The sequence below is a fragment of the Mytilus trossulus genome, chromosome 11 (genome assembly GCF_036588685.1).
Source record: "Mytilus trossulus isolate FHL-02 chromosome 11, PNRI_Mtr1.1.1.hap1, whole genome shotgun sequence".
Taxonomy (NCBI): domain Eukaryota; kingdom Metazoa; phylum Mollusca; class Bivalvia; order Mytilida; family Mytilidae; genus Mytilus; species Mytilus trossulus.
In genome coordinates, this window is record NC_086383.1 from 11762437 (window position 1) to 11787219 (window position 24783).

Consider the following 24783-nt stretch of genomic DNA (forward strand, 5'->3'; position numbering starts at 1 on the left):
CAAAGACTGTTAGTTCATCTGTTATTATTTTTACACTACTGTGCACGTTTCCAAAAGAAATGGATTTTAATTAAACTTATATACCTATATGGAGTTATTTTCTTTCAGAACGACAGGTCATTCTTTTTCAGAATCTACCCGGACGATACCATGTTTCAATGATAAATGCTCCAAGGCATAAAATAATGACCTGTGTGAGGTCATTATGTTTATTGATAAACATGCAATCTATGATTTACTTCAAAACTTTATTCGTCTAATAGTTTTTTGTTGCCGATTAGGGAAATTTATTTTTAAAGTTCAATCGATGCTATGTGTAAAAGAAACCGTCACTTTAGTCCCGCATTTTGATTTTAGAAACAAATAACGTTAAGTACGTGAAGTTTTGTTAATGTATCGCTACAATAAAGAAATAATATCATATATGTCAGTGGAATTTAAATGCAGACTTTCATAAAATAAATCCAGATTAAACATATTCGTGTGTAAGATTTTGAAAATCTTATTGAGTCAAACTGTATAGGTTGATTGATTTTTGGTTGCTTGCTTAACGTCCAGTGGCAAATATATCATGCATGTTCAGAACGATACATACTGAATAGGAAATCATACTGTGACCTAAATGTATTTATTTTTGTCTTCGTGTCAGTTGTTAACTTTTTAAAATTTATGTATACCTTTTACTCTATCAAATGATCAACTAATAAGATAATCTTATATTTTATTGAATAACATTTACGTACATGTAACTCACGAAAGGGTCGGTTGCGGATGGTATATAATTATATCCTGATTATCTTTTAATAAAAATGTAATGCTAGTCAAAAGGCAATCTTTCTGAATTTTTCATTCGATTCAAGTAAAATTGTTAAAAAAATAACCACTTTTCCGCAATAGAAATAACATAACAAATAGAAAAAAACTTACCCCCTCCCCCTTTTGCATAAGCTAAGTGGTACAATAAATTACTTACAAAGTGTCTTGTATTTCTCATACACCGTTATCGGATGGTAGCAATACATTTGTGTCTTACTTCATGCAGTTACAGTAATATTTTTATTGTGCATGGATAATAATTTTTAAAAGGTTTATATCTGAATTATTTAGTGAGTTTTATTTCACATTCTAAATGAGCCGCTGGGCGTATTGAAACCTGAACGCTTTAGAAAGGAATATCCCACTTAAGTGTTGTCCGTAAAATGGGATACTAAATTTTACAAATCTTTATAAAAGTAATATTTTTTGACGGTATATAAGTCAGATAATACATATTTTAAGGTTTTTCCTGTCGTAGAGCACACCTCGGGATATCAGGATTGTTCAAAGAAAGACCTCCCTCCGGTCGGTCTTCCATTTGATCAATCCTGACATCCCTCGGTGTGTTCTACGACAAGAAATATCTTAAAATATGCATTATCTATAACATACAGGATGTTTACCAGGATGTTCACGGGATATTTTTGTCGATACCTCTATTGTAATATTTTCTTATGGCAGAATTATACACTACTAATTTGCATTATTGTAGAAAGTTATCGATATATCCGAGATTTATACTTTTTTGATACTCGTACATCATTTTTTTACAGGATTCTATATGTTAAAACGACCATAGGGTGCGCTGACTGAGGAAGCTTATAATAAGTTAAACAGTATGAAAGTTGTGACAGGACTAATTGAGTCTCAATAAGGATAGTTTCGTATAATTTGTTCGAAATGTCAGCTTGGTACAGTATTTCTTTTTTCAATCCATATTACGTATTTTCGTCTTGTTTATATTGTTATATATTGTTTATTTTATTATATACGAAGTAAATTAGCAGGGAACATATTTTCAATGCATCTCTTAGTTCAAAGTTAGATTTCAATGATCACAGTTATGATTAAAGATTGAATGTGCACAGTAAAATATTCACAATCTCACATTTAAAAAATAAAAATAAACGGACACCACAATGGCCAAAAAAGAAAAAGACAAACAGGCAAACAACAATTAACAACTTGACCTATAATGGTTTACTTTTATGAAATGTTACTGTGCTGGAGAGTTGTTTTATTGGCACTCATATCACATCTTCTTATAAATATCATTAGAAAATAAAACAATTTACCAAAAACTAAAAACTAAACATGGAAAACTAAGAGACTTCTGACGTTATAAACAATTTACATTCAAATAGAACGGAATCGGAAATGATAATTAAGGATAGAAGACAACAATGTTTGATGTTGTTTTCCAAAATAATGTTTCGTTTTAAATACATATAACATGTAATAAAATTATTAAGTCAAGAGGTCTTACGAAATCCGCGATATGTACCACAATTCATCTTCTGCTGTCCGACTGCGGCACAATTCTACCTGTCAAAGGCTTTGAAGATATACCTAATATCCTTGACGTCTCCACATGCATGTAATCTCTGACAGATAAGAACATAAGTTAAACATGGTCGTGACACACTGGCCTCCTGATTCAATCATTAAAAAAGATTAACAATTCGGTGTAATATTAGGAAGGCGCTACCGTAAATGCCAGCTTTATAGCAAGACAATGTCCTATATATTGATTTGTTGTTGGTTGCTGGTTGCTTAACGTCGGAGACCCATTTACAGAGATTGGCAACTTTGTATTGTATGTCTCTGTTAACGTCCAGTGAAAAATATTGCATGCATGTTCAGAATGAAGTTCCTATTTCATAGGCTACATTAACATATATATTTTCGTCTAAAATAACAAAATAAGTTAAGATAGTAAATGTTTAGGGAATGATCATTGAACTTCAAAATGCAGGATGAGGATGGTATATTTCTTTTATATAAAAAAAAATTTCAATTTGATGAAAAGAAGCAGATGATAGAAAGAATATTCTGAAACAAGTAAAAAAAACGATATGCAAAATAATTTAACTTTTATATATCTAGACTCCGAACTGCACAGGTTTGTCTGTACACAGAGTAGTTTCTTAGGTGGAAAATACGACCTACCGTATAGCGGTTTTTTTTCGCGGGGTGTAAATTATCGCTTATTTTCGCGGAAAGAACAAAATCGCCAAAATAAATTCCGCCAATTTAAAAGTGTACATGCAAAGGTAATGTTACAAATGTTGAATCCGCCAAAATAATAACCGCCAAAATATTTCGTATACCTTATTCAATGAAAATCGCGAAATTTTAAACCCGCGAAAATAACCCGCTATACGGTATTTGTCAATTTGTTATGATGAGCCTTAACACTAATGTTAAATTTTAACAAACAACAATTTTCATTAACAACACTGAAGGGCTTTGGTGAAATAAATCTGACTAGAACAAAAACACATTCATATTCTTGATCATCTTCAGTTTGTGGGTTTCAAATCAAATTCATGAACTAAGTCAAATATAAAAAGAAAATGATATGATTGCCAATGAGGCAACTGTTCACGAGAGACCAAAATGACACAGAAATCAACAAGTATAGGTCATTGCATTGCCTTCAACTATAAGCAAAGCCCATACCGCATAGACAGCTATAAATGGCCCCGATATGATAATGTAAAACAATTCAAACGAGAAAACAAACGGCCTTATTTGTATATAACATGAACGATAAAACAATATTTAACACATAAACAAACGACACCAACTGTATAACAGGCTCCTGACGTGGGATATTCACATACATAAATAATGTTAATCGTATCCTAAAGTCAGTTTTATGTCATTTATTGTACATATCCTTATTGTTACCTTACTTTTAAAGTTTTACGACGGCAAAATAAAGTTCAAAATCAAGATATTTTTTATTTCAACTGACCAAAAAAAAAAAATGGTGTTTTTTATTTGCTAATTATATATCTGCGGTCCTATAAGGCTGTGCGTGGAGAAACATTTATTTGCCTTTTGGTTTGTATTTTATTTAATTTCGGTCATGAAAATCAATTTGTAGTTGAGTTTTGAAGTTGCTAACATGAGAGTACCCAAATTACACCTATATTGACATTTTCCAAACACTTTTTCTATGAACCAGACAAAAGTCCATTGTGTGCTTATTTTGTAGACTATCCTTGTTTACAATTGGTTACACCATATTAAATTTTAGTCCATGTAGAATCACAGAAAAGTACGTTTGAACTATACGTCCCCGAGGGTACCACCAGCCTAGTAGCCAGTACTTCGGTACTGGCATGAAAATACGGATTTTTTGTTTTATTAAAATTTGCTGTTACAAAATGTTAGAAATTATTATAAATTAAGGAATGTATCTCCCTCATGCAAAGCTCTGATTCCTTTCACGGATTTGGCTATCCTTTTTGGACATTTTTGGATTATAGCTCTTCATCTTTTATATAAGCTTTGGATTTCAAATATTTTGGCCACGAACATCACTGAAGAGACATGTATTGTCGAAATGAGCATCTGGTGCAAGAAGATTGGTACCGTTAATTTCATTGAACTGACCTCCGCACAATCCACGAAGGCATGATTCTGTAATGAGGTCAGTGCCCAAATTTTATACATCATAACATTTGTAATTTCACATCCTTAAAATCGAAATATAAACATATGTTTTGTTTTATCTCTTCAATTATTTGACATTTTGCAATGCTACAACTATTATTTTTAAGAAATGGATGCTGTCAACAAATTGCATTTGCTCATTTTAAAAAGATGATAATTGGAAAACTTCACCACATGAAGAAAACAAACAGAAAACTTGTTAGATTTCCGCAGCTTTTTTTTGTTAAATAGGTAAAAATAGAGTACTAAGTGCAATTTTTGTACTGTGATGTTATATAACAGTAAGTGGTTATTGTTTAATAGGTTGAAAAGTGCACCTGTTATAAAGTGATAAAGTACTCGGTAGAGTTAAAATGTTTTGATCAGGTTTAAACTGACACATAAAATATACAGACGACTACTTGAATTTCAAAGGATGCAGCCCGTGCACTTCCAACTTACATGCCCTGTATATACCTATCAAAGTCATGGTATTATCATGGGTTAATATATGAACTCCATCTTCCCATAAAATCGAATTGGGACAATATGGGAGCATACAATATATACAATATGTACCTTAATGTACTACTCAGATTCCAGTCTACTTATATGATTAAAGTAAGAGAGAGAGAGGAAAAAAAAACAGTTTCCATCTCCGGGGACTGTATAAGGTGGATATCTGACATATGACATAATAAATGAAAACATATGTTGAGAGTTTGCCAAGGAATTTTACAGATTTCGAAGATTGTTTTGTTGAATTATTTGATTATTAATTTTTTGCTTACAACTTTTCTTCTTCTACTTCTACTGCTTCCTGATAATGGCCACAATCAACGAACTGAATATTTTGCGGTGACTTCGGTACGCACGTGGCTACGTTTTACCCGAAATTCATTACTTGCAGAGGGTTTTCCTGTGTTCCAAAGGCTGTGCGGTATTTTTTCGCATATATGTTATCTCTTATTATGATATTGTGAATTTTAAATGAATAAACTGTTATTACTGAGGAAATTTGCCTTCGCTGTCACTGATAATGGAAAAATGAAGCAGACGAAACATGGCGTCACATGTTGTCCAATCTTCGGTTATTTCCGTGGAACAATAAACTACACAACCTACCAAAATGTCTTAATTCGTGTTTTTATAAACAAATAAAAATTTATTTGAGGTGATTTCAGGTGCACTTGAAGGATAAGCAGATACTGCTCCACATGTGGATCCCGTCATGTTGCTTATGTGATGAAAAATGCAGTCAATAGTCTTACTCTGTAGGTTACATTCATAAAATGATCCTATATCATTTGTGAAACGGTTATTCCGTAACGGTCAACCAACTCGTGATGACGTCCGTAAAATTTACAAAGAGATAATTTCAACTTCGCCATTTTAACTCTTCGTTTAATAGCTCCCTTGTGAGCAACAATCCTCTATCAAGAAAGTCATGATAGGAAATGCAAGCACGTGAATATCGTATCACTTGGGAGTAATATACCTTGTATGACATACACGTAAGCAGCACATTGTTATTTATGTGTACGCTCTAATTCTACTGGGTCTTTAGACGTACTAAATTATAATCCTGGTACCTTTGATAACTATTTTACACATCGTAAAGTGTCAATGGAAATCATATTACATCACCCTATACTTAGTGAAAACTATTTGGAAACTGTACGTTTGTCACGAAACATCCGCTATATTTACCGTTTAGTTTACTTTAATTCCATATCACAAAATGAAAGCAAAATATTATGATTGGGTACGTTTGAAGTGCCTTTCTTGATGATTGTCATCAGGAATGCTCCAAAAAAAATACAGGAAGGCGAGGATGGTTGAGGACCAAAAAAGTTGAAAAGAGATTTAACCAAAAATGGACTCATAATTAAAGTCAGATCATATAGTAAAAAGCATGCAGCACTCGGTGTATCTGTATATTTTTATACACCATTCAACAAATATCACTTTGGTATTAAACGAGTTACAAAAGGTATCATTATTACATTCAAATAAAATGTTCTGCTTTTAACATCAATATTAAAACATTGAAATCACATTCATCTATGTTGTTGCATGGCTTAGTAACACATCTTTCCACTGAAAGAACAAAAATAAAGTTTCAAAGTTATTCTACTCACAATTATAAAAATTCTGTTTAATACAACAAATTTCATTGATAATGACTCCACTAATCTAAAAATAATTATGTATAATATTTCTACTTATAACATCCGTCTTATTCTGTGTAATCAAAAAAAATTAAATATTTGACAGCAGTAACATCACTCAATATCTGTTGTTCTACCAGCGACGATCAGTTTTGAAAATACTATCGATGTTCGTTCGTTTAGAATATATCTGCTGATTAGCTTTTAAAGTTTGGTAAAACTTTCAATCATACAGGGTTAATATCTTTGTGGCTGAAAGGTTATCAGGAGTTGTTTTATAAATGCCTATTATTGATATTCGTTTCTGAAATTCTGCATGTGAGGAACATGTCTTGTCCGGCTAACTCGACCTGTGTGTACATAATACAACTCAGAGAGTATTGCATGGACGATTAGATATTACATGTACTGGAACAAAATGATAACTGGATTGATAACATGTCAAAGTGTCATGGAGAACGTGTCATTGAATCAGAATGTAAACAACAGCCGTGTCAAAATGCTATGTTAATTGAAACGGTATTTTACAAAGTATCTGAGTAAAGTTGCTGATCGTTCGTCAAGTGTTATAACTATGACAATATTATGGTAGTAACATGACCTAATACAAATTTTCATTAAATAGCCAGACAATTATTATCAAACATATGATTTAAGAGATACAATATTTAAAATAAAATATACTACAGAGACAAAAAATAATTTTAATCATACTTTCTACAAACAACAATCCGGGTAACAGCACGAGGGTTCAGTTGAAGATGGATTACAGCAGCAGTAGCATGGTTCACCACCCCCGTCATTTCCTCCAGCACCGGGAGCACCAGGACCTCCAGGTGGGGCACCAGGATTCCCGCCTTGTCCATGAACAGTCAGAATATAAGTAGTCGCAAATATCAACGACAGAAACAGTAGACGTTTCATACCTTTCTGAAATTAGTGTACGCTTGATTACTTATATTCATTTAGACAAACATTTTGAAAGGTTAAGTAACAAAAGATAAACAACTCCAGGGAAAATTAAAAACGGGAAGTCCCTTATCAAATTAAAAAGTCGATAGCTGAAACTCATCTGAGGAATGTAAAACAACAGTCATATTCAAACATATAAAAATATAACAAAAATAAATAAATAAATGTAATGATTAATATTAGTTCGAAAAAACAAAACATACCTGTTCAATTTTAAAATTTCAAACAATCCCTATGTAAATTATGATGAAATTTCTTACATTAACTGAATTAAATACTTTACGAAACAGAAATAAATGAACATGTCAACATGATTATTAATTGATGTCGTGAATTGTACCGTAGTCGACATTCATCTTCACAGTGTAAATTAAAATAATTAAAGTCATAAAAGGAACAACATAGTTGTAAAACAACGTAATGCATCTCATTTATTTATTGTTTAATTGTTTTCTACATACATATAAACACGAGGGTCCTTATTAGGCAGACATCGCTGGTAACAATATACAAAACTAGCCGAATAATTGACAAAAAGCGATCCGCATAGAGAATTTTGGGGTATTTTATAAATATTAGAGAGTTATTTTGATAAGAGGACAATTGATATATGAAATAGGACACAAAGTAAACGAATTTTAAAATGATTAATGAAATTTAAGACCCTCTTTAAAACTGTCGTACATTAGTTTCATTTTTAAAACGAGCTACTGAACATATTACATCATCAAATGGTGCCATCCCCCGTAATCTCTAATTGTTTACCTAATTTGTCTACAGGTAAAATTGTATCCGGGCATTTGTAAAAAAATATGTGAAACAGAGTGTATAATCAATTTAAAAAATGTAATATGACAAAACAAAATGTAGCTAATGCAAATTTACAAACAAAAGTAATGAGAATAAAAATATATGCATTTATTTTGATCATATAATATACATGATATATATGTATCGGAAGCATATATCGTTCATCTAGCTAATCATGTCTTGAATCATTTCGAATAAATTGTGTCTTTTGCTGGTTTTTTAAAGTTTGATGAACTTTGCAGCTGATTATTGTTTTTATAGATTAAATTCACTTGATTTATTCTGATTCTAGCAATCAGACGACAGGGTAGGGTTGGAAATTTAATTGATCCATGTTTGTAGAAGAAACGGAGAAAGACGAATATTCTATATAGAACACAGTTTGATAATAAATAAGGATTGCATTAATTGTAGAATAAAAATTATTTCGTAGTTAATGTCAGAGTATGACAAAAATAAGTTATATATCTGCTATTGTTTGGCTTCAATTTGGTATTTTGTGTACATTGACATAGATGAGTAGATTGACATTGGAAACCTCTGATTGAATGAAGGGTACACTATATTGATGTCAAATATTTGTAAGTAATTGCAGTGTGTATATTTTTAATATACATGTTTTTTTTGTAAGTATAAGTTTGAGAAATATTCGAACAGGCTTTCCAAGTTTTTCTCAACATTGATTCACAATGACAATGGTCATCAGTACAATTCACAAGCTTCGGCTTAGTTTAAAAAAATACAACAGTTCAAAATTCATAAATCGATTGAGGAAAATTCAAATCCGGGATTCAAACTAAAACCGAGGGAAACACATAAGAGAACGAAGATGGTAGTAATACGATTGTACAGTCTAGTTTAGACTTCAACATGTTCAATTTCTTAACAACAAAAAATAACGTATATCACACCTAACTGTTTTGTCTATGTTCTTATTTTGAAAGTGGTACATGTAAGTTTAGGAAAATGTATGTATTGTCTCATGTGGATCAACACGTACTACTGTGTTTTTTCAATAAACGTTAACTACCTAAGAGCCAAATCATAATTTCATTTTCGCAAAAAACACTGTTGCATTTACATTTTTTGAAATTCTTGACTGGTTTGTTAAAAGAAATTAATAAAATAGAAAGTCAATAAGGAAGACTATTGTCAATGAAGTAAGAGCCGATTAATGATCGTTTACATATTTTAAGGGAAAACTATTGCATTAAGATGATGGGAGTATTGGCTTGTTTGATTTAATTGAAAATTATCCATTAACTTACAACCGAATCTTTTTCGTACATTTTCTTTCAGAAAATCATGTTAAAGGATTAACACGCAAAAATAGGAAAATAATGTTACTATATCGAATGTTACTAAGACATATTTTTCATCACGAATTCGCGTCGTGATAAAAGCATTTCCATATAATAAAAAGGAACAGTTGTTTCTTTTTCTACCCAATACGTTCACTGTAGCAAATTAAGAGGCTGGTCTTTTTATTGGTCTTAACATATTCCAAGACCGTAAGACCGCACATCAGCATCTTATGAAATAGAAGAACAATGTTTCCCTTAACCATGTTAAATTTATACACTGTCTTTTTAACTGAAATGCTAGAATTGTAAACATTTCATGACTTTATGGTGCTAGTATCCGATATATATACATTGTTTTGTCAAAACCCGCCCATTTGTTTGTAGCAGTAGCATTCTACTATCAAATAAATAACTAAAATTTTACATTTTAACAATTTTCTAAAACTGCTATATTTTGGAGCCAAAAAGGGGTCTTACTGAACCTACTCCTTAGGAAAATAAGGCTAGTTGAGCATTGTCTGTTGATATTCCTTTAATGCAAACAGTTTGAAGACCTAGTCCAACTATGTGATGTAAAATTGTAAAATAATTATGAATAGTGATGGCTGATTGACTATGTATATGCTATCTAGATAACACTTAAACAATGTTAAGTAATAGTACATGATAATTTTATATTTTCGAATTCCGTTGGCCAAAAAAGTGTCGAATATACTTCTTTCCAATCCAACTTGTTTTTCAAAAAGTCCACACACATTAAGGTCAGTGGTTCGATTTCACCACCACGGACGTTATATGATCTTGCAACAAAAGGTATGTGTAAAATATCGATGTTCAGCTGACTGACAGTTGGTCTCTTGTGAAGAGTTGTCTCATTGGCAATCATACCACATCTTTTTTTTATACATATGTTGCCGTATGAGTAAACTATTGACGTTACAAGACGGACTGACTGTGCCGTGTTAGTGTAAGAAAGTATGCATTAAAAAGCGATGTGCCGAGAGGGACTGACAGTTTACCGATCTAGTGTCAGGAAGTATATGTAAAATATCGATGTGTCCATACAAACAGTTATTTGTTTCTTGTGGAGAATTGTCTCATTGGAAATTATACCACATCTTCGTTTTTTTTAATATATAAGTTGCGGTAAACGTAAACTATTGACGTTCCTAGACGGACTGACTGTGTCGTTTTAGTGTTAGCAAGTATGCATTAAATATCGATGTGCCGAGAGGGACTGGTAGTTTACCGATCTAGTGTGAGGAAGAACATGTAAAATATCGATGTGTCCATACAATTATTTTGTCTCTTATGGAGAGTTGTCTCATAGGCAATCGTACCATATCCTCATTTTTTTTAATATATATGTTGCGGTATATGTAAATCATTGACGTTCCTAGACGGACTGATCTAGTGTCAGGAAGTATATGTGAACATTCGAAGTTTCTAGACAAATAAACAAGTTGCCGATCTAATGCTACTTTTATCAACTATATGTATTGAATAACAGAAGACCAATTCAATTTTACAGCAATCCAAAGAGACACGAAACAAGAAAAATATGTAAATTTACACAAATTAAGAAATAATTGTTTCATGACATGCTCTGTGCTCATTTTAACATGGGTAGGCATTATATTTGTTAATATCTTAATACGAAACGTTAGCGAGGTATTAAATGTTTACAAATATAATGCCTACCAATGTTAAAATGAGCATAGAGCATGGCATGATATAATTATTTCGATTCTAATAGGAATATTTTGAACTTTTGTACTTCGAAGCGGACCTATAGAACACGCTCAAAATTTCGCCATTTTGTTTGATGAAGAAAAACGTGATAAAAATCAACAGTTAATCAACAAAAGAAGAACAAAAACATTTAAACTTACTTTTAGAATGTTTATATTTAATTTCCAAGCGAGCAATACCATAAAAAAATGTCCATTTTGATCTCTGGCGTTGTTTAAGGTGGTATGGGTGTCTTTCGCCATCTTGGATTGTAAAAAACAGAGAATCTAAGGTCCATATTTTCTATCAAGTTAGCAAAATTTGATGCAGGAATGCAGATTTTTAATGTAAATTTTCAATTAAAAGAACCAATTTATAAGAGTATAACTTATAAATATTAATATTTTTACAAGTGTAGATTATTTTTTTTTTTTTTTTTAATATTTTCAAATTTGCAATTTAAGGGGAGGTAACTCTAAAACAGTGCATTTTCTGAAGGACTCTTCATGAAATTTTCCTATTTTGTCTTTTAGCCGGAAAAAACGTACAGTGAGCCTATCTTTTCTTTTGATATTCTCAAAGCATTGTATGAAAGCAATCTTTTCCTAATTTATTTTACAATTCTATCATTTTGTTTAGTTTCTATTCACAACATGTTGATTTTTCCTGTATAATCCATACAAAATTTGTCATTTTGTCACAACCTGTAGCTTGAGAAAATGCACGGTGACCTATCATTTTTATAATATTTTTGAACATGTATCAATAGATACTACATTTTGACAAAGTATGAACAAATTCTATCATTTTTATTTTAGACTCCCATACCGCCTTAAAATTCATCTGACGTTGCAATTTCAATTGTGACGTCAATCACGTGAAGCCCATGTTCTATTCGAATAAGAACATGGCTTTGTACCCAAAGCTTAAGAAGAACGTCATATTAGAATAACTTATATATTTATTTACGATATTGAAATGACCCGGTTCCTATTGTAAAAACTAATATCTAAAATTTCAATTATTTAACTGCTTGGGTAGAATACGGGAAAAACGATTACGAACGACAACTTTGAATATGAATTGTTACGAATATGTCAAACTTCTTCGGAATATCACATGTGAAGAAGGATACAGTTTAACTTCTTGGACATATGCTATTCTGCCCAATTTTAAGTTGTCCATGATAAATTTGTATACTCTGTCGTTTCGTCTCTTATTATTGTTCTATTGCTATTACATTCAATTTGTAAGTTCGAGATCGACTCATCTGTTCGTGTTTAAATACCAGTGTAAACAAATTTTCAAGTTGAATAATACACACAATTAAGCATGAACATATCATTAGAACTAAAATATTTCTGAAGTATCTTTTGCTTCTTTTATAGAGTTGTTTACCAATTTGAAAATATAATCAAAGAAAAAACACAGAAAACAAATCACCATAGTTCCTCTTGAAAAGTGCTAAATGCAAAACATTATAGTCACAATAAGTTTTCACTAACAGGAAACCTGAGAGGAGATTGAAATACTATACTGAACAATGAAGTCTTGCAAACATGCAAAGTGATCATTAAAAGCAGATGTTTTTTTTTCTTCTCATAAATTTGTCATTCTCATTGTTTATGTCGAAACACTGTTTGATTCAAAGAAGTTGTCAAATATGACAATGATGATATGTGGATTGTTCCTTTTAAATGTCGTATTGTTTGTTTTGTGTTCTACAGATAGAAATGTTACTATAGGTAAGTTAATACATTTTAAATTATGAAACATGAAAATGAATTTTGATATACCGTATAAGTACTTTGAAAATGTTAAGTTCATCAGAAAAACTCGAAGTCGTATGTAATATTCATGACACAAAATTAAATAAAAAGACATTTATATCATTAGAATCACATGATCAAGATAATATGCAAAGGAAATAATAAAACAATCAAGGGCGATAACTTTTGATTTCTCCTTAAAAAACAAAAACAAAAGGAAAGTAAATTAGGGCAAGAGTAGTATACCACTGTTACCAACAATTTATTTTACTAAAACAAATTATTTATCAATTATATAAAGTCGATTCAAGGCATTCCACAATTATGTATTTATTAGATACTAAATGTATTTGTATATTGAACTTATAGTATTCATTTGTTGTCACGGCAATAGAACACGTCTTAGGTATCGATTTGTCTATTTATACATTAGTTATATAACATAATGAACATGATATATTTTTAGAACATGTAAAATGTTTAAATGTTAGTGCTGAATCAAAAACATTTATTGGTAAATTAATCGATAAAGCACTGAATTGAAATTTAGATAAAGATATAAGTCAGCCGATTTTTTTTATTTTATGAGTGCATAGAAAAAAATTAATAAGTAAATTCGAGTTTTCGCTATTTTGCATTTTGATCAATCGATACTAAATATCTATCGAGACTGTAGTTGTCCATTCTCAGTTCAGGAAGATTCTAATAGACAAGAAAACAGCAAATACATATTTTTTAATCCTTCATTTATAAGGTAAAGCAGCCTGCTTTTGAATTTGTGAAGCCTGTAACAACCGTATGGTCAATGGGATCTACATTCTTTCAAATAATTGCAAATATATCTCTACTTTCCAAGTAAATGTCGTTTCTCTAAATAATTTATTGAAGATTTGATATGGCATATGTTTTTAATCATTTTATTTATGAATTTGGGAAAAAGAATACTATACTTCAGGACTAGATAATGTTTATTTGTGTACAACTTCATTTTCATGAATACATTTTGGATAGAAAAACTTATTAACAATAACTATAGAATAACTGATCGAAGAATTCAAATAGAGGAAAATATTCATTGAGTGACCAAACGACACATGATTTCACGAATAAGCACTTTCAATCATGTTATTTATCGACAAAATGCAGATTATATTTTGTCGATAAACAATATGATTGATAGTGATATTATCTTGTTCCTATTGTACATGTACATTTAATTAAACATGTATATGTGCATAAAACACGCCGTGGAGAACATTTGGGTAAAGACAACCTTTTATGTTTACGACAATAATTTTTTCCACCAACACTAATATCGGTATTCAATGAGTGTATCCTATTCATTCATATCAAATTACTATATGTATATATTATAGAAGTAAGGAATGAAAGTGAGTCGTCAGAAGAGTATATGGGAATTGAGAACATTATGACTACTCTGCTAGGTATGTCAATTTATTTCTGGCCAATAACATATAATCATGACTTCTTTACTACGTAATTTGATGTTTAAATGTAAAAGAGGGACGAAATACAACAGAGGGACAGTCAAACTCATAAATCGAAAATAAACTAACAACGCCATGGATAAAAAATAAAAAAGACAAACATCCACACAAAAGTAAATATTACACAACATAGAAAAGTATATCTATACTTGAGTCCCACATCAACAGATAATCAATCTCCAGTATTTAAAAGAAAATACATAGGTTTGCATTTAGGTGAACATACTGCGTTCTTGCCCTACTGTTTGTAATAAATTCATACCGAAACAAACATATTCTACATATATATATAATAATATATGCATATGCATCACACATCAAGCGTTTCGAAGAATACATTCATCACACTACAGAACAAGTCTTTGCAAACACATTCCTAATCAATTTAAAATATTTTCAAATGAAAATAAAACAACTTTAACAGACTGTAATCTCCATCTATACATCATAATTAGATAACTTTGTATGCTGTTGGAATATGAATCGATGGATGATTCATATGTCCCTAGAATGTGCATATGTAATTGCAAAATGGCGAAACCTTGGTATTTAAAACACACAACAAGTCCTTAAATAGGATTGAAATAACTTGTTGAACTCCGTATTTTGGTAGTATAGTCCTACCTTAATGTTTAGTTTTTCTTTTGTTTTTTTGTGTTTTGTGGTTTTTTTTTGTATTCTCTTACAATTTTTTTTTAGGCATCTGTTTCCATGATAATCCAGATCAAACAATCAAACAACTGCGAAAAGACACACAAACAATTTTGAAAAGTAAGGTTTGTTTTATGAATGAAAACTATATTGACGCCGATGACAAAAACACCAATAAGGACCAGCACCCATATAATGTTAAATACCAGTATATGTCTCCAGCACCCATAGAATGTTAAATACCAGTATATGTTTGCAATTAAATATTGATGACAAGTTTGTATAAAACTATAGACCATGTTCAACTCTAAAATAACATTCATACAGTATGTTTGATGTAAAAAATGAGAGGATAAAAGACGTTTGTATCATTCGAGATAAATACGTATGTTAAAACGTAAGTAAGATACTTTTTATTTTGTCTGTACTTACACAATACCATTTGCTAGTACGTCACAAGTATAATCCTGGTACTTATGATAACTATTTAAACCACTGGGTCGATACCACTGCTGGTGGACGTTTCGTCTTCGAGGGTATCATCAGCCCAGTAGTCAACTTTTCGGTGTTGACATGAATATATAGTGTGGTTATTTTTATAAAATTTCTGTTAACAAAACTTTAATTTTTTCGTAAAACTAAGGATTTTCTTATCCCAGGCATAGATAACCTTAGCTGTATTTGGCACAATTTTTTAGAATTTTCGATCCTCAATGCTCTTCAACTTTTTACTTGTTTGGCTTTATTAATATTTCGATTTGAGCGTCACTGATGAGTCTAATGTAGACGAAACGCGCGTCTGGCGTAATAAATTATAGTCCTGGTACTTTTAATAACTATTTTGATTCCAATAACGCATCTTATAGATGATTTTGAATTGTATAGATATTCATTTCAAAAAGACTTTATTTTCTATTTGGTTTTATAATCACATTTATTAAATGTTGCAACAAAACATTATCAATATCGCCGATAAAAGGAACGTTTTTTTTAAATACGAGAGCAATGAATACTATTATTGCAATTTTTTCATTTGTACAACACTGAAGGCATTTCATACGATCTAAAATTACTTTTTTTATATTATGTTAGACATTGGTATTTACAAAGAGGTAGTTAAATTAAATAAGCAGCTAAGAAATGAAATAGCATGGATAGTTGACGGTATGTTTCTTTCAGACATATATACATTACATTGTTTTTCAAACAACGAATTCTACACTATTACCAAATCCGCATTTTATATAAGTTTTAATCTATATATATTGAATTTGTACAAACTTTTATAGATAGGGAAATTTAGGAAAAGGTTAACTAACAAAATACAGAACTACAAGTGTCATTCAAAACGAAAAGTCCTTTATAGATTGGAAAAACTAAAAGCTCAAGTATATTGCAAAAATCCTGTACTGGGGTAAATATTTATCTGGTATTCTTATCTGCAGTTTTGGCAGAATTGAATATTTTTAAAGACTTAATGATATTACTGCTTATTAGCTAACACTCTTTAACTTCTGCTATACTGACGAAAGCTACTCACCGTACGAGGAATGTATAGCCAGTAAAGATCGTAAAAACTCCCATCCAAAATATATGCAAGCGAAATACTTGGTTCACATTGCTACATTTGTTTATCGAATTTGCATAAAAATCAATGAAAACTACCAAATAACCATTACAAGACAATATTAAAAGTATAGCTGCCATCTACATAAACATATTCACACTCATCATCACCTCGATTGAAACTATTGCCTAGTATATATTTTATGTCCCCATTTTAGCTGTATATGTTACTGTTATTCTAATATAATTGCATATACAAAAGTGAGAGCGAAAAGAGAGGATAACTCAAAGAGACTACAAACCAACCCAAGAATAGAAAACAAGCCCATTTAATTTAATTCCAACAGTCAGATCTTCCTGAAAATGTGGTTTATCAATATCGTCAACAATCAAAACAAAATTGATAAAAAAAAATATTCAGAAGATTGCAGGGCTTCTTTTTTTAGTTTTTCTGTACCATATTAAATAAACATCTTAACTTTCAGAATGTAAAGGACATCGAGAAAGGAAAAGAATAATTAATCTTCTGAAACAGGATGTAAAAGGTAAGGTTTATCATGATAAACAAAACATGAACGGGAAGGTACGGTTAGTATTTGAAATACGTAAACATAATAAGACTACCATTAGCTAAGTATTATGTGTTTAGGTGTAAAGCTTTAGAGTTTAAATTGACAGCATCAAGCGGAGAGAACTTTGAGTGACATTGCTGATGTGCCATGACGGTGTAGATATTGACATATAACATGAAAAATAACGTCAAATCTAAAAAAATAAAATCACAAAAATACTAAACTGCAAGGAAAAAAAAAAAGTTGCTAATCAAATAGCAAAATCAAAAGTTCAGACACATAAAATAAATGAATTACAACTGTCACATTCCTATCTTGGTACAGGCATTCGCTTATGTAGAAAATGGTGGATTGAACCTGGTGGTATAGCTAACTTAACCGCTCACTTGTATGACAATCGCACCAATTTTCATTATATTGACAACGATGCGCGATCAAAATAAACGGCCACAATACATGCAATAGATCAATCGTTAAAAGGGGGAGAGCAGTCAACATTATATCTTCAGCTCAGTAGTTAGTGTGTGGGTAACTACGCCTAACTTCTATAAAGCAATTGCACCAAACAGAGCATACTTTACTATAGTTTAAAGTGAATTCTTTATATATAGGCACATGTGCTGCAGAAAAGTATAAGAGCTGCACAAAGATGAAAACTAAAAGTAATCGGAAAGCAGAAAGTGGTGTGTACACAATATATCCAGACGGCAAGAAGTCTGTGCAGGCCTATTGTGATATGTCAACAGACGGCGGAGGTTGGACGGTATGTTTATTTCAGTGTTAGGGTTAAGGCTTTCTAGTATTGAAAACAATTCAACAGAAATAATCAACAGAAATAGCCAAGGTATGTATTTTATCAATTTATAGAGATATATCAAGAGAAATCAGCATTTTTGGAAATTTGTGTTTTCTCGACTTTTTTGTTGTCTCAAATATTCGATCAAATACGCTTCCATATAAAGACGTTATAAACCATTTAAGGACAGGATTAAAATTGATAAAGGAAAGGGGGAATGTGTCAAAGCGACAACAACCCGAACAACCCGACCATAGAGCAGACAACAGATGAAGGCCACCACTAGGTCTTCAATGTAGCGAGAAACTTCCGCACCAGGAGGCGTCCTTCAGATGGACTCTTAAAATATGTATACTAATTCAGTGATAATGGACGGCATACTTAACTCCGAATGATACACAAGAAACTTAAATTAAAAATCATACATGACTAAAAAAGCCAGAGGCTCCTGACTTGGAACAGGCGGCGGGGTTAAACATGTTTATGAGATCTCAACCCTCCCATATACCTCTAGCCAATGTAGAAAAGTAAACGTTTGTCCCCGATTGTTTACTACTCTTCCTCTCACTTTCTTTTCAACTTTTGAAGAAGATAGTACACATGCAATTCACTAACATTTCTGAACGCTGATTTCAGTTTCCATTCACAGTTGAAGAGCCTCGTGCATAGTACAGCTATTTAAACGGTTCGCCATAATTGGTTTCTTTCATAGGGTAGACTATAGACCCTAAACGATAAGTTCGTGTTATAATACATTACGTATCGATATTTTGTAAAATTTATTTACGATAAAGGTTATTCAGAAAAGATTTGATGGCTCAGTTGACTTTAACCGGAAGTGGTTAGAATGTGAAAACGGATTCGGTAACATAGATGGAGAATTTTGGTTTGGGAAGTACATAAAATCATAATCATTTCGCCTACTCATTTTTGCTACTATTTTGCTTACAAATTATGTTATTTTAAATCAAAGATGTCTGTTTACAAAATACAGACACAAATTGTGAAACATACATTTAGGAATAAGTAATTTGATACTTTATGTGTCTAAAGTACTTTGTTTGTTTACACCTATATTGATATTATATCCCTTTTTTGATCGAATGCACCAATATTAATGAAAACTATATGTAGATACATTTTTTTCCAAATTGTATTTATATTATGATTGTAGTCTGGTAACAATTTCTGCATGTTCTGCTTACCATTGTGGAGAATATGAAATCATTGACTAATTTTGATGCGGTTCTTGTTGCTAATTTTTTACTTTTCTATGCAATTTTATTGCATTTTTACGGGGTTTTTTTGTTTGTTTTTGTCTCGGATATTTATTTCTCGTCGGCAATAATTGTCAATTTGATATCTTTTCTGTCCACTTTCCGTATCATTTTTTTTATAAAAGATAACTGTCTTTATATTTTTGTAGGAAACCATTTCGTTCATACCCTGACTTCAAGTGGAAAATACGAATTGAGAATAGACATGGTCATAAGTAATACCAAAAAATATGCAGTTTACAAACGTTTCAGTATTGGAGACGCTGCTTCAAAGTACAAGTTAAATGTCGGTGATTATTCAGGAAACGCAGGTAAAATAGTAAACATATCCATTATTTGTATAACTGAATTAGCTCTCCCTACGACATATCATTGTGCGCTAAAGCAGCGTCAAGTACTCATCTATGGGTTTGTTGTTGTAAATAAGACCCGCTATTGCAAGCCAACCAATCATAATCCGCGACATAATTATAAAAGCATAAAAGATCAAAATATTTTTTTTTTAATCTTATATAATTTTTACTGATATCACCTCAAATGTATCAAAAGGAGAACGGTTGTTTTTTCCAATACATGAAATAATTATGATGCCATAATCTATTGATGTATATTTATTTAACGCCAGGTAGAAAGAAATGTTCTAGTGTTTTTAGTACTAGTCAATATCTTAAGAGCAAACAAAATACTGATATTTTTCAGCAACAATGGTACTACTAGAAAAAGTTAGATGTATTGATTGTAACAAGTCCAATCTTACAAAAGAACATTGTTTCAGTAAATAGTTATCAAAGATATATTTTATACGCATTTAAGGCGAAGTGTACGTAATTGCACGCCCCTAGCGGAATACGGGATAAATAACGTTCGACGTTAGTAAAGCAAGTTATCTCCCTTACGCCAAGAAAGAACAGACGAAAGAGAAAATACTTCGTGCGGTCTATCATATATCCAACAAGCACGCCCGTGCTGTCTTAAAAAACCTAATCATGAGAAATTATCTCAATTACTGCAGTTAGAAATCAAAGCATTTTATTGTTTCGTGCAGCCTGACTTTAATACCAGTTGATTTTTTAGACGCATGGGACATGAAAGGCATTTCGTGTAAAATTTATGATATCAACAGATTGTAAAAACGCCTCACAACAGAATTATTAATAAATAAACATGTGACGATCCTACTTATATTGATATCAAATTAATTAAAATGAAACCTGAATGGACCCAACAATATCGTTTTAAAAGCCGTAGTTTTGAACGAAAACACACAGTACCGTCAACATAAAGTTTTAGGTTACCGAATGAATGACATGTGAAATTAATTATTTGATTAAACAAATGTTGACATGTTCGTATTTTGTGCAAATAACAATTTTAGGACATGTTTTATATCCATTTAGAAAATAAGACGATACCAAGAGAATATAATTTGACCACTAGTTTAGGGCAACACTTACAAGTCGGAAGAACTAAGACGAAAAATAACAAATTAGGCCCCCAAAAAATACTCATAGTAAACTAAAAAGTGATAACTCTAAACACTTATCTTAGAATATGTAAAAACTATGTCAAATTGAAATTGAAAGAACAAAAACACATGATTCAAGTATGATAAAAATATAACACGTCATTTCTTCTTTTTTCAAATTCCAATTTCGAAGAGATAGCAAATGTGTTTTCTTTTATTGTGCCTGTGTGCCTCATTTCAAATTAGAGAAGAAAAAAATGTAATTTTGAAGTAACGTTTTATTCCCAAGTCTCAATTCAAGATTATGAATGAGTAGAATATATCATTACGGTTAAAGAAAAGAGGTCAGGAAAGTTTTGTGGCACTTGCAACTGTAACTTAATGTTTAGTTGAATGAGAGGTGAAATGAGTTCAGATTTTTAATACATTTCGATAGAGTTTTAAAGATTTTTTTTTTTAATTTTAATTTTACGGAAGTCTACTGCAAGGGATGCTTAAACGACCTCAATGATTATCCAGGAAGATCTCGCACTCGGTCAGCTCTATGCTTTCACTTAGCCCCCCCCACCCCCCCCACCCCCCAAAAAAAATGTATCCGATTAAAAACTCCAAAGTTTTGTATTATTGGACAAATAGTTTACTGGTTGTTATTCACTTTGGTTCAAGTCTGTCGCTTCACAACATGGTATTTGTTTTTCGTAACTAGGTTTTTCATGAATAAGGCTGTTGATTTTCTCGTTGGAAATGTTTTGCATTTTTCATATCAGGGTTTTTGTGGCCTAGATATTATGTTTTTGTCCCTTTAATTGTTGAAAAGAGTTTGGTTGTTAATAGTTATTGCTTTCACCGACCTCATTTAACCAGTGGCAGTTAGTTGACTCATTGGATGTCATACCACATCTCCTTATTGTTTTATATGATATAAATAGGATCGCTATGCATTTGAATTATGCAGAGGCTATATTCGTACGGCACTTCGCTAGGTAAACCCGTGTAGCAATACAGTATGAATAATCTCCGTGCATTACACTGAATACATTCTTGTCACATTTTATAAGGTAAATTTTTAAAGCATCGAACATGATAATTCTCATGAGGTCGCATTCTTACATAATTAATTTTACACCAGTTAATTTAAAGCATTACTCTATTTTCGTCGCTATTTAAAGCATTCCCCATCACAAATCTTATTGCATAACACTGTATGGGTATGTTACGGTCGTTATTGCACTGACTAGGTACGTCGATCTCAAAAGGATCATATAAGGTCTAATGTTTTCATTTTGAATATAAATGTATTAAATATCTGCGACGGGTAGTTATACCAAATACTCCGATCTTTTCTATTTTTTTTTAAAATGTATACATAAGCGAGACCTTCTTTTTACCCTCATTGCTGTCTAAACAATTCTGAAGATTAAATGAAATGAACCGCTTTTTTGGATTAACATAGATAAGGGACACTAAAGGCAGAATATTTAAAAGCCACGGATGTATAAGAACTAAAATAGTTGAAGAGCCATAGTATGCATTATGCATATTTTTTAAATCCGTGTTACCCAAGGGTGACTGGGGAAACGACTTATGGTCGCTTGGTCTTCTCCCGACCGGCAGTAAAACATTTGCCGAAGAGGAGCGCCCGTTTGGCTGTGCAGGATTTATTAAGCTCGCAGTCACGTCCAGTCAGAATGGGAACGTTAAACCCGATGCCTCGTGTAAAAAGAGGATGCCACACTCTATGCCCGTTAAAAACCATTGCAATAACTGTAATTTAAGGGTTGAGTATGTGGACTGTTGCACGCGGCAAAATTTCTGTCCCTATCCAATATACCCTTATTTTCTAGCGGCACTCCAAATTTACCAGACCATCATCCCGGATGGCCTCTGTTATGAACAAAACTTTCTATTGTATTTATTATTAACTTGTTCTCGTCCTGAACATGTATGACATATTTGCCACTGGACGTTAAGCAACCAACAATCAATCAATCAATTTAAATCCTTAAATGTGGATTTTTAACAAATAATGCATGGAGCAAACAAATATTTTCTTATGTTACTGAAACTTCATTCAGCAAACATTACATCATTCTTTGTCATTTAGTTAAAGAAAAGGGAAAGTGATCGAGATTGGAAATTTTGTAAAATAAAATATGTTTTGGCAGAGATGAGTCCTGAGCATGTGTGTAAACATGACTAATGAAATAGGTTTATAATGTAGACTTTATTGTGTGCAAATCCTCAGATTAACAACATGCAGAAATGACAAACATGAAAAAACATGCAGAAGTAAGATTGAAAACGAGGTGCATACCTAATCTTAGTATTAAAGCCGATCATTCATTCTGACAACTTTGTGTTAACCGGGACAAATTCAAACTCGATATTTGATTCATTAAAGAATTAAACAATCAATGCCAGCATTGAAAAATGTTCGGAAATCACTCTAATATAGAACAGATGAAATTAGAGTCTACGGTAAATTTCTTTCATTTGCGGTAAATTAATTTACAAACTTGCATTTTCTTTTCCGACAGAAATATTCTTTAAAATTAGTTAGTTTATTTCCTTATCAATTTATAGCCTTAAGATCATTTGTAATAATAGGACGATGGGTAATACACACGCACGCCATTGCTACGAGATTGTATGGTATAATAGAGTTTCGACGTAGAAGTTGTGGCGACGTTACTGCAGACAATGACGTCGCCAGATAATTTTAATGTTCCGGCCAAAAAACTAAACTTCAACAGTCAGTAGCGTAAAAACTAATACGGTTGCTAAGAACTTTCTTTGCACCAATGGATTCGTCTTTCATTTTTAAATCGTATATCAAATTTAGAAAAAAACCCATTGTCCAACAAAATAGAAAATCTTGATAATGTAAAAATATCTGCTAATTTTGATGATTTTCCCTATATATCCTTTGTAATTTTAGTGTATCATGTAGTTAATTTCAACGGCTCATATCTCAAAAATGAAAACGGTTAGTCCCCCTTTCTTAATTCATTTTCTGATGTAATTTTACAAGCAGAATTCGTATGTGAAATTAAAAAAAAATCCATTGTGTAGTTTAATTACGTACACTTCGCCTTAAATGTCTACATAGGAATTTGAATTTTATCGCAGACCTTTCCGACAAATTGTTCACATTGACATTGGTATGTTGTCTGTTCTATGTTCACGTTATTGTCTCTCTGACACATTCCATATAACCATTCTCAATGTAATGGATATCAGAAATGATTTTTTGAAAATATACGTTTGAATTTGATAAAACAATACAAATTTTATTACAGGGGATCAATTTATTCATCATAATGGATATATGTTTAGTGCAAAAGATCAGGACAATGACACATGGGCAAAGCATTGTGCCTCTGTTTATCAAGGACCTTGGTGGAATAAAGACTGTTATAGTGCAAACTTAAACCGACCTTTTAAGCAGATGCATTGGGGAAGTTCCTTTTCAGGATCTGTGCAGATGATGATCAGGAAACTTTAAAAGCATTCTTGAATAAATGTTATAAAAATACATTTCTCTTTTGTATTGAAAAACAAAATGCTTAAGGGTAAACATCATCTAGACAGTCACCCAACGGCACAAAATTAACCAAACACACATATTATTATTTCTTAGTTCAGATAGTTTTCTTAAATTACAGCAGTTTTTTTCGCAGTGTCAATTAAAGCTTAAGTAGTAACCGATGTT

At 31.6% G+C, this 24783-nt stretch overlaps 1 protein-coding gene and 1 long non-coding RNA gene across 2 annotated transcripts; one reads left to right on the top strand and one right to left on the bottom strand.

The window, feature by feature from the left end:
* Positions 1-7331: 7331 nt before the first annotated feature.
* On the bottom strand, positions 7332-7979 carry LOC134691706 (uncharacterized). Its single transcript, XR_010102186.1, has 2 exons — positions 7826-7979; positions 7332-7580 (listed from the first exon to the last, which is right to left on the bottom strand). It is a non-coding gene; the product is annotated as an uncharacterized LOC134691706 (long non-coding RNA).
* Positions 7980-16480: 8501 nt separating this feature from the next.
* LOC134689725 (fibrinogen-like protein A) lies at positions 16481-24738 on the top strand. Its single transcript, XM_063549691.1, has 7 exons — positions 16481-16559; positions 17447-17506; positions 18145-18296; positions 19124-19224; positions 19504-19523; positions 19732-19917; positions 24371-24738. The coding sequence occupies exons 1-7, from the start codon at positions 16481-16483 to the stop codon at positions 24574-24576; spliced, it is 804 nt and encodes a 267-aa protein (XP_063405761.1). The 3' UTR covers positions 24577-24738.
* The last annotated feature ends 45 nt before the right edge of the window (positions 24739-24783 follow it).